Below are 10496 nucleotides of genomic sequence, written 5' to 3'. Positions count from 1 at the left end.
GCTCGCCTTTCCTGAGGCGCGACCCGAGCTGCTCCAGCTGCACTTCCTGGCGGCGGCCACCGAGACCCCTGTGCTCAGCTTGCTGCGGCGGGAGGCGCGCGCGCCCCTCGGTGTCCCGGTACGCTCGGTCCCCGGGGAGGAGCCCGGCGTCGGGACGCAGCAGTTCCTGGGGCTCCTTAACCCAGATGCAGTGCAGGAGCCCCGGGCGCGCGGCTGCTGGCCGGGGCTCCGGCGCACAAAGTCCCTAGACGGCCCCTGGGAGACAGCATAGCGCTTCCCGGGTTGTCGGGGTGAGGGCGGCTGGCGCTAGGACACCCGTGCGCGGCCCGCAGGCCCCTGCCCCTCACCCTCCCCGGACACCCGCTTGCCACCCCCTACCCCTGCCCCTCACCCCTTGGACACCCGCTCACTGCCCCCTGCCTCTGCCCCTCAACTCCCTGAGGACACCCGCTTGCCACCCCCTGCCCCTCACCCCCTTGGACACCCGCTCACTGCCCCTCCTTGAGGACACCTGCTCACTTCCCCTCACCTCCCTGAGGACACCTGCTCACCACCCTTTGCCCCTCACCTCCCCCGGGACACCCGTTCGCTGCCCCTCATGGCACACTGCCTTCTTCGGATCCCAGTGCTCAGCGATCAGGTCCTGATCCGGAATCCTCCCGCTGCGCACCTGAGACGCCGACCAGCGGGAAAGACAGTTCTCCCTTTCTGGCAGGTGCGCAGTGCTGGCACCCACGAAGGTATCCCCACGCCCCGGTCTCCTGTGAGTCCTCAGGCCCCACCCCATCACTCCAAACCCAACACTTTCCCTCCAGCCTTTCTCAGCCTTGGAGTCCTCGATCAAGACCCCCACCAGGTCCTGGTCTGGGGCAGAGGCACTTTGGGCAAGACAAGAGAGAGGTCCTCAATGTGGAGACGTGGCACAGGGAACGTGGACGAGAGGACACATCCTAGACACCCAGCCTCAGACAGCACCCTAGGCCTCCCACCATATAAACCACCCAGCTCCAATCTGAGGGCTCCTCCAGCATATCTCTCTCCATAAAGCTGGGGAGCTCTAACCCCAAGGAAGGGCCAGAAGCTCATCAACCTGCTGGATTGGTCTCCTAACCGGCCTCACTCCCTAACCCTATCCGGCTCCCTAAACCCATCCAACTCCCTAACCCCAGCCGGCTCCCTATCCCCACCTGGCTCCCTCAGGCCCTGCTCCCTAACCTGGCTCTGCATGTGTGCAGAACCCCAAGGGCGCCCTCTGGTGCAGCGACAGGAGGAGTAACGTGCCAGCGTGGACGGTCACTGGGGTTCCTGACCACCTGGAGAGCACCCCTCTGGCAATATGTGAGGAAGGGTCTTAAGAGGCCTCCTCAGCCCTGGCAGGGCCCCAGAGGGGTCCTAGACAGTGGACAGAGGGCAAGGTCAGGACAACAGTGAAGGGACCTGGTGGGGCGGTGAAGTCTTGGAGGGCCTGGGTCCTGCATGGGCATTGGGGGAGGGTGTAGAGAAAGGGCAGGGGAGGGGGGCTTGAGGAGTGGGTTAGCAGAAAGAGAGATGGATATTCCAGGTGGGGAAATAGGTGCAGTCAAGAAAAATGAAACCAAACCCTTCAGAGGGGGCACCTCCAGGGTGGCCGGGAGCTAGGAAATGCAGGGGATACAGGCTGAGCACTGAGAGTGGGACGGAGGCACTGGGGAGCCACAGAAGGCTTTAGAGCAGGGCTGGGTGAGGCAGACACCTGTCCATGAACGCCTCGGACAGGTGGGAAGGGGTGTGGCGCGACTCTCACTGCAGCTCCCCCTCCCCAGAACCCCTTCCACCTGCAGCTGGACTGGGCCAGCTCCCTGGAGACCCTGCTGGCTGTACTGGTGTCAGTGCTGCAGGGACACGCCTGGGAGGATGTGGGCCTGGTGCTGTGCCGTGTTCGGGACCCCAGCGGCCTGGTGGCCCTCTGGACGCACCAGGCTGGCCGTGCCCCACAGCTGGTGCTGGACCTGAGCCGGCCAGACACGGGTGACGCAGGACTGCAGGAGCGCCTGGCACCGCTGGGGGCGCCGTCGGGGTCTGAGGCTCCAGTGCCCGTGGCCGTTCTCCTGGGCTGCGATGCCGTCCGCGCCCAGCAGGTCTTGGCCGCCGTGCCCCCAGGCCCTCGATGGCTGCTGGGCACACCGCTGCCCGCCGAGGCGCTGCCCACGAAAGGCTTGCCACCCGGGCTCCTGGCGCTGGGGGAGATGACCCGACCCCCTCTGGAGGCCGCCATCCAGGACGCGGTGGAGTTGATGGCACGTGCACTGGGCAGCTGGGCCCTGGTGCAGCCGGAGCGAGCCTTCCTGCCTGCGGTGGTCAACTGTACAGAGCGGAAGCCCGCTGGGCCAGAGTCCTCGGGCCGCCTTCTGGCGCGGTGAGCACTGGCCTGTGAGGGCGGGCTGGGGTGACCTGTGTGGAGGGGTGAGGTGGCCACACGGTTGATAGGAGCACTGTGCACGGTGGTGTGGTGTACTCGCAGCGTGCGGAGCCCTGACAGGTTGACACACCCCACCCTGGTCTAGGTGGGGTCCTAGAAGCAGAGCCCGGCGGGGGGAGTTCAGGTGACAGTTTATTGGGGTGCTTTGGGAAAGGGGAAGTCCGGAGGCACGGTAGGAGCCCTCAAGTGTGAACCGCACTGGAGTCGGCTCCCCTGGGAGTCAGCGGCAGCTCTTGTACTCCACATCTGCCCAGTCAGGCTCCACCCCCTCCCAGGGGTCAGCGCCCCCAGGCGTCAGGGCTGGTCCTCACACCCCAGTGTCTGCCCGCCTTAGGAGGGCACGTCTCCATCCAGACCAGGGAGTAGGGGACCACCCGTGGTCAGAGCTACAGGTGGCCCGGACTGGGCAGCAGTGTTCCTCAGTCGCCCCACCCACAGTGTCCTCTGCTGTTGCCGTTGGAGGAACCAGGACAGGGGCTCCAGGGACACCAAGCAGGTGGAGGCGGGTCTGAGGGTCCCCTGCCGCCCGCCCCCCAGGTTCCTGGCCAATACATCCTTCCAGGGCCGCACCGGGCCCGTGTGGGTGACAAGCTCGTCCGTGGTGCATATGTCCCGCGCTTTCAAGGTGTGGAGTCTGCGCCACGACCCGCGGGGCGCGCCGGCCTGGGCCACGCTGGGCAGCTGGCGCGACGGGCGGCTGGAGCTGGAGCCCGGGGTCTCTGCGGGGAGGCCCCCGCCGCCTCCGCGCGCCCAGGCCCGGCCGCGGCTGCGCGTCGTGACGCTGGTGGAGCACCCGTTCGTGTTCGCCCGCGAGTCGGACGAGGACGGCCAGTGCCCCGCGGGCCAGCTGTGCCTGGAGCCGGGCACCAACGACTCGGCCGCGGTGGACGCGCTCTTCGCCGCCCTGGCCAACGGCTCGGCGCCGCGCGCACTGCGCAAGTGCTGCTACGGCTACTGCATCGACCTGCTCGAGCGGCTGGCGGAGGACGCCGCCTTCGCCTTCGAGCTGTACGTGGTGGGCGACGGCAAGTACGGCGCACTGCGCGACGGCCGCTGGACCGGCCTGGTGGGCGACCTGCTGGCCGGCACGGCGCACATGGCCGTCACCAGCTTCAGCATCAACTCGGCGCGCTCGCGCGTCGTCGACTTCACCAGTCCCTTCTTCTCCACCAGCCTGGGCATCCTGGTGCGCACGCGCGACACGGCCGCGCCGCTGGGCGCCTTCGCGTGGCCGCTGCACTGGTCCATGTGGCTGGGTGTCTGCGCGGCGCTGCATGTCACGGCGCTGGCGCTCACGCTCTTCGAATGGCGCAGCCCCTTCGGCCTCACGCCGCGCGGCCGCAACCGCGCCACCGTCTTCTCCTGCTCGTCCGCACTCACGCTCTGCTACGCCATCCTCTTCGGGCGCACCGTGTCCAGCAAGACCCCCAAGTGCCCCACCGGCCGCTTCCTCATGAACCTCTGGGCCATCTTCTGCCTTCTTGTGCTGTCCAGTTACACGGCCAACCTGGCGGCCGTCATGGTGGGGGACAAGACCTTCGAGGAGCTGTCGGGGATCCATGACCCCAAGGTGGGGTGCCACGTGGGGGAGGGGACTGGCAGACACCCGCGAAGCCAGGAAGCCGGCCAGGGGGAGGGCCCTCCTGGAGGCATTGAGGGGGCAGCTGTGCATGTGAAAGGGGCTCTGGTGGTCAGTGTGTTAGGGGTCACACTGCAAGTGGGAAGGTTGGAGGTTCAGGTCCACCATCCGCCCTGAGGGGGCTGGCCAAAGGTAGGCCATGGAGGGTCACTGGGCTGCACCTCCCTCCAAGGGCAGCGAGTCTGACGTCCTGGTCAGTGAGTCCCAGGACCCCTGGTGGAGAGATAGGGAAGTGCCAGCCATGGGAACCCACTGGCCCCTTAGCGTAGTCACCTGCCAGGGTGGTGGCCTCCTTCGAAGCTCTGTGGGGACCTCGTTTATCTCGCGGGCACTGCGGTCAGGGCTTACTGGGGAGCAGGGGGTTGGGTGCTGGCTGGTTTCAGCCTGTCCCGGGAGCTCACGGCTGCTAACCAAGTGAGCAGGGAAAGGTCACCCAAAGGCCCCTCACAGGGGACACCTGTCAACTCTGGCCGGAAATCCACTGGGAGGCCCACCACAGGGACCCTGTGCACAGGCAGCAGAGGGTGGGGTCAGTGTGTGTGCCTGGTGCTGGACTGGGAACCCAGCAGGACAAAGCTGCAGAGACCCTTGCCCTCTGGAGGTGACCAGAATCAAGATAAATAAGCAAATTAGATATATGGGGTGGGCGTGGCAGAGCCAACCTTCTGTGGCCACGTGGGTTCCAGGCTGTGAGACTCTCCTCGGGCTTATTTATGGGTCAGGACCACCTCCCCTCTCTGGCAGAGTGTCCTGGCAGATTCAAACCGCTGACCTTCTGCCTTGCAGCCCCACACGTAAGGCTCTAGTCCACCAGGGCTCCATAGATGTGGGGAGGTGGAGACCTGGGAGAGAACACGAGGCATATGGCATGCTGGCCCAGGGTGTCCACACGGGGAGGGGACGTCCTCTGTGAGGGGTGACATGTCAGGTACCGGGAGCTGCACATGAAAAGGCCCTGAGCCCAGACCTGGGGTGTTGGAGGAGGTCCATGTGGCTGGAGGGAGCGAGGAGAGAGGAGGGGGAGGCAGGTGGGGACAGCGGGGTCCTCTAGGGTCCTGTGCACGGGCAGGTGGGCGTCGGGGAAGATGGAGCAGGGACAGTGGTTTGTTCTCATGGGCCTCCTCCAGTACCCTCTGGGGGGACAGGGTGGGTGCGGGCAAAGCGGGGCAGGCCTGCCCCTGTGCACATGTACGCGTGTGTTGCTTCCTGGAACCCTGGTTTGGGCCAATACCTGCAGAGCATCTTGGACTTCTTCCTTCATCCCCCCTGGTTCTTGGTCACGGGCTACCCCCTGAAAAGGTCTGTGTCCACCAACTCTTCCCAGAACAATGACTTTGTACTCCTTCCATTTTCTTTTTTTACTGGTTTACATACAATAGTTTGTTTACATTGTGTTTCAGTCACGTGCATTGTTGGGGGTTTTTTCCCACCCACCAAACTCAGCCAGCCCTGCTTTCCCCCTCGGGGCCCTGGCCCCCTTTGGATTCCCACACCTGCCTCACTTGTTATCCGTCATTTTTCACAATCACGGTCTTAGACAGTGTTTGTTTTGCAGACCATGGTCTTTTGATGCTTCCCGGACTGTTCCGGACATTGCCCGCAGCATCCTTCAATGTCAGCTGGAAGCTCGTGTCTGTGCTTCGGTCCTTCAGCTGGAGAAAGGCCGAGCGAGGGCTTCCCTTTTTCTCTTCTGATCTTGGCTCTTTGCCCCTTTGTGACAACCCTTCGCTCTGTCTTCTGGAGCTGCCCTTCGACATCTCTGTCCAGCTCTTGTATTTTCTCATTTCTTCCCTTGGTTCTGGCTTCTCAATACTCACGTGCGCTTTTTAGTCTCTGCTGACATCGATTTTGGATATTTCTTTCTCCTCCGTCTTTGTCATGACCTTTCGCTTTCTTTCTGGATGGTATCCTTGATGTAGTTCTGCAGGTTAGTCAGATGCATCACTGGACATGCTCACCAGGCTGTGCCAAGAAATCTGGAAGGCAGCTGTCTAGTCAGCTGACAGAGTTTATTCCTATTCCTTAAAATTATAAAACAATATCATTAATATCACATACAAGCAAATTTTGCTGAAGATTATTTAAAAAATGATTAGAACTATTAATCAACAAAAACTGCCAGAAGTTTGAGCTGAATTTAGAAGAGGCCGTGGCACCATCCTGCGATCACTGGTGATGTCAGATGGCTGTTGGCAGAAGGCAGAAGAAACCAGAAGGATGTCTATCTGTGTTTTATTGACTCTGCCAAGCTGTTTAACTGTGTGGATCATAACAAATGGTGGCTAACATTGAGAAGAATGGGAATCCTAGAATACTTAATTGTGTTTGCGCAAAACCTATACTTGGACCAGGAAGCTGTTGTCTAATGAGAGCAAGGGAACGCTATTGTTTGTTGTTATGAGCTGTTGAGTCGCCTGTGACAGCAGCTCTGAATCCTGCCCTGCTCTGCGCCAGTCTCATTGTCTCTGACACACCTACCCCCGTTACCCCAGTTACTGTGTCAGTCCATCGCATCCAGGTCTTCCTCTCCTGGGCTGTCCTTCACTCGTCCAAGCATAATGTCCTTCTCCAAGGACTGATCTCTTCTGGCCACATGCCCAAAGTATGAAGATGGAGCTTCAAAATGCAGACTTTAAAATCAAGAAAGATGTATGTTGGGGCTGTCTAGAAGCTGAACCTTATGAAGAAGAATGTGGTTTTGGAGGAAGACTCATCAACAACCTGTGCTATGCAGATGACACAACCTTGCTCGCTGAAGGTACGGAGGACTCGAAGTGCTTGCTGCCGAAGATCAGAGAATGTGGATTACATCTTAATGTCAAGAAAAGAAAAATCCTAACCACTGGGAGCTCTGGTGGCCTAGTGGCAAGGAGCTGCAACTACAATCCCAGAGGCTCACGGTTCGAATCCACCAGATGCTCTGCCGGGAAAAGGAGGAACAATCTCCTCCTGTACCAGTCAGATCTGATCTGATGGTACACTCACACAAAAAGAAAATAAAAAAATCCTAATCACTAGACCAATAGACAATAAATATTATGATAGATGGAGAAAAGATAGAAATTGTCAACAATTTAGTCTTGTTTGGATCCACAACCAACACCCTAAGTACCAGCAACAATCAAGAAGTCAGGAGACATATTGCACTGAGCAACTTTACTGTCAGAGAAATTTCCAAATTGTTGAGGAGCAATGATGTCAGTTTGAGGACCAAGGTGTGCCTGATTCAAGCTATGGTCTTCTCAATTACTTGCTACGCATCCGTAAGTGAGTTATGACAGAACAATAATTGGTGTCTTTAACTTTGGCATTGGGGAAGGCTATTGAATATTCCACTGACTGCTGAGAGAACAAACAGGTCTGTCTGGAGAAGGTGAACCTGGTGCACCTTGGAGGCAAAGGAGGAGAAGCTCCACCCACATACTCTGGGCATGTTGTTAAGAGGGGCTGTCCTTGGAGAAGGACATCATGCTTGGAAAGGTGGAAGGTCAGCATAAGAGAGGAGGACTCTGAATGAGATGGAGTGACAGTGAGTAATAGTGGGGTCCAGTGTGTCGGAGATGGTGAGGACGGCACAGGACGGGGCAGGTCAGCTCTTGTTCACAGGGTCACTGTCATACACATTCACAGTCGACGGACAGCCCCTGACAACAACACGCGTGTGTGTGTGTGTGTACATGTGTGTCACGGCTAACAATAAGGATGGGAATCCCAAAGGACTTAATTGTGTGCATGTGAAACCTGTATCGAGGCTAGCAGGCTGTTGTGCAAATAGAGCCAAGGAACACTGTTGTTGTTGTCAGGTGCCGTCAAGTCGAGTACAAGTCACAGCAACCCTGCGAAGAACACATCTGACCCCCGTCCTGTCCTGCGCCGTCCTCACACTTCCTGACACACTCAAGCCCATTGCAGCAGGCACCGCCACAGTCCACCTGGTCGAGGGTCCTCCTCTCCTTCGCCGACCCTCAGGGATTAAAATTGAGAAGGGAACACATCAGGGTTGTATTCTGTCTCCATACCTGCTCAGTCTGTATGCTGAGAAAATTATCTGAAGAAGCTGGACTCTGTGAGGAGGACAACCTTGCTTGCTAAGAGGGAGGGCTTGCAGCACTTTTTTCAGATCAAGGAATGCAGCCTTCAGTGTAGATTGCATCTCAATGTCAAGAAAACAAAGATTCTTACCACTGAACCATCATGGTAGATGGAGAAAAGATTGAAACTGTCAACAACTTCATCTTACTTGGGTACACATTTAACACCCTTGGAACCAGAAGAAAGGAAACAGGAGATGCATTTCACTTGCAAAATCTGTAGCAGGACCCTTTCCAAATTATTGAGGAGTAATGATGTCATTTTTTTAAATTTTTATTGAATTATTTTTACGTGTACCGTCAAATCAGATCTGACTGGTACAGGAGGAGATTGCCCCTCCTTCTCCAGCAGAGCATCTGGTGGATTTGAACCGCGTACCTCTGGGATTGCAGTGCAGCGTCTTGCCACTAGGCCACCAGCGCTCCCTTAATGATGTCATTTTGAGGCCTAAGGTTGATCTGATCCAGGCCATGGTCTTTCCAATCACTCGCTATGCCTCTGAGAGTTGGACAATGAATAAGGATGGCAGAAGAATTGATGCCCTTGAGCTGTGGTGTTGGAGATGGGCACTGATGTCACACGTATGGCCACGAGAACAGGTATGTCTTGGAGATGGTCAGCCGAGGGCTCTGTGGAAGCAAAGATAATGAGTCTTCACCTTCCTTCGTGCATGTTGCTAGAAGGGGCTGTTTCTTGGCAAGGGACATGATGCTCGGAAAGGTTGAGGGTCAGCGAAGGAGAGAAAGACCCTCGACCAGGTGGACTGACATGGTGACTGCTGCAGTGGACTCTAGTGTGTCAGGAAGCGTGAGGACGGCGCAGGACAGGACGGGGGTCAGATCTGTTCATAGGGTTGTTATGGGTCGTACTCGACAGCTCCTAACAACGTGTGTGTGTGTAGTTGCTCTGTCCATCCAAAGGCCAGCAGTTCAAATCCACCAGTGCTCTGCGGGAGAAAGATGGGCAGCCTCCTCGAGCCTCTGGAAACCCGCTGGCGGGCCAGCTGTGTCAGTTCTGAGTCGACAGCGGTGAGTGGGATGTCGTACATTTCGAAGGCTGTCCTTGTTGATCTTCGGCAGCTGTCTGCGTAGGACGTGCGTTCACATACGTTGTAACCCCTGCAGCTCACAGCGGTTCGAATCCACCAGCTGCTCTGCCAGGGAAGGAAGGGCAGTCTCCTCCTGTGGGCTTTACTGCACCTGAAAACCCGCTGGACGGTCAGCTAGGAGTCGGCCTTGACTTGACGGCACACGACATCAACAGCAACGATATACCACGCATGTGCGCACTCTGCTGCTGCAGTCCTTAGGGGCTGCTCTGCTAAACCAAAGACTGCAGGTTCGAGTCCAGCAGCAGCTCCGAGGGGGAAAGATGGACCATTTCCTCCAGTACAATTTATAGCCTCTAACACCCCCCTCCTTGGCGAGCTCTGGTAGCCTAGTGTCAAGAAGTTGCACTGCAGTCCCAGAGGTGAGCGGTTCAAATCCACCAGATGCTCTGCTGGAGAAGGAGGGACAATCTCCTCCTGTACCAGTTAAAGCTAATTTGACGGAACATGCAAAAACAAAACAAAACAAAACAAAACAAAAACCTTGTCAGTCAGCTGGTCAGCTGGTCAGCTGTGACCCATGGCGACAGAAGAGCCTGTGTAAGTGCACATGTATCTTACATACACATCTCCTTTTTAACAACTCATTCTTCAAATGCCCCACAGTGGAGGCTGTGCATCTTGGATCCAGAATGGAGCCACATCCCCCAGCGTCCCCCTCACACTTGAGATTGTTTGGGGTCCAGGCTCTGCCATCTGCTGTGAACATTTCAGGAACCATGCGTTTCAGGGCCACATTCCGTCTGTTGCCCTGACTCTTCCCACGGTTTAGTTGTAGAATTTAGGCATCGTATGTGCTTGAAATCTCTTCCGTCTTAGCCTCTGGAGTCTCCTTTACTTCTTTTTAGTCTTCAGTTTCTCTTTACATTGTGTTTATTTGTTGAACCCATCGGGTGTTTCCTGCAGGTGAAGCTGGTTGCTGACTGGGTGAGTGTGTGCTGTCCAGTAAGACTCACAGTGACCCACGGATAGATATGGACCCTGCCCGGTCCTGGTGACCTCTGTCCTCAGGAAAGGATCTGGATCTTGTCCCATCCTGCCCCGTCCTGGTGGCCCCGCCCCCAGGCACAAATCTGGACGTTGGCCTGTCCTGCCTGCACTGTCCTGTGGCCCCGTCCCGAGGCACAGATCCGGACCCTGCCCTGTCCTGGTGGCCTCTGTCCCCAGGCACAGATCTGGATGTTGGCCTGTCCTGCACT

The 10496-nt window shown here is 57.7% G+C and overlaps 1 protein-coding gene across 1 annotated transcript in view; it reads left to right on the top strand.

Moving 5' to 3' along the window:
- The window catches only part of GRIN3B (glutamate receptor, ionotropic, N-methyl-D-aspartate 3B), a 19070-nt gene that overhangs the window by 355 nt on the left and 8219 nt on the right, over positions 1 to 10496 (top strand). Inside the window, exons 2-4 of the mRNA XM_006898011.1 lie at positions 2 to 118; positions 1803 to 2395; positions 2996 to 4028. Coding sequence (XP_006898073.1) covers positions 2 to 118; positions 1803 to 2395; positions 2996 to 4028 — 1743 coding nt within the window. The remainder of the gene's footprint in view (position 1; positions 119 to 1802; positions 2396 to 2995; positions 4029 to 10496) is intronic.

This window comes from Elephantulus edwardii, unplaced genomic scaffold (assembly GCF_000299155.1).
Source record: "Elephantulus edwardii isolate Elephantulus edwardi_28Jun2011 unplaced genomic scaffold, EleEdw1.0 scaffold00217, whole genome shotgun sequence".
Classification (NCBI taxonomy): Eukaryota; Metazoa; Chordata; class Mammalia; order Macroscelidea; family Macroscelididae; genus Elephantulus; species Elephantulus edwardii.
This window is presented reverse-complemented; position numbering and strand designations above follow the sequence as displayed.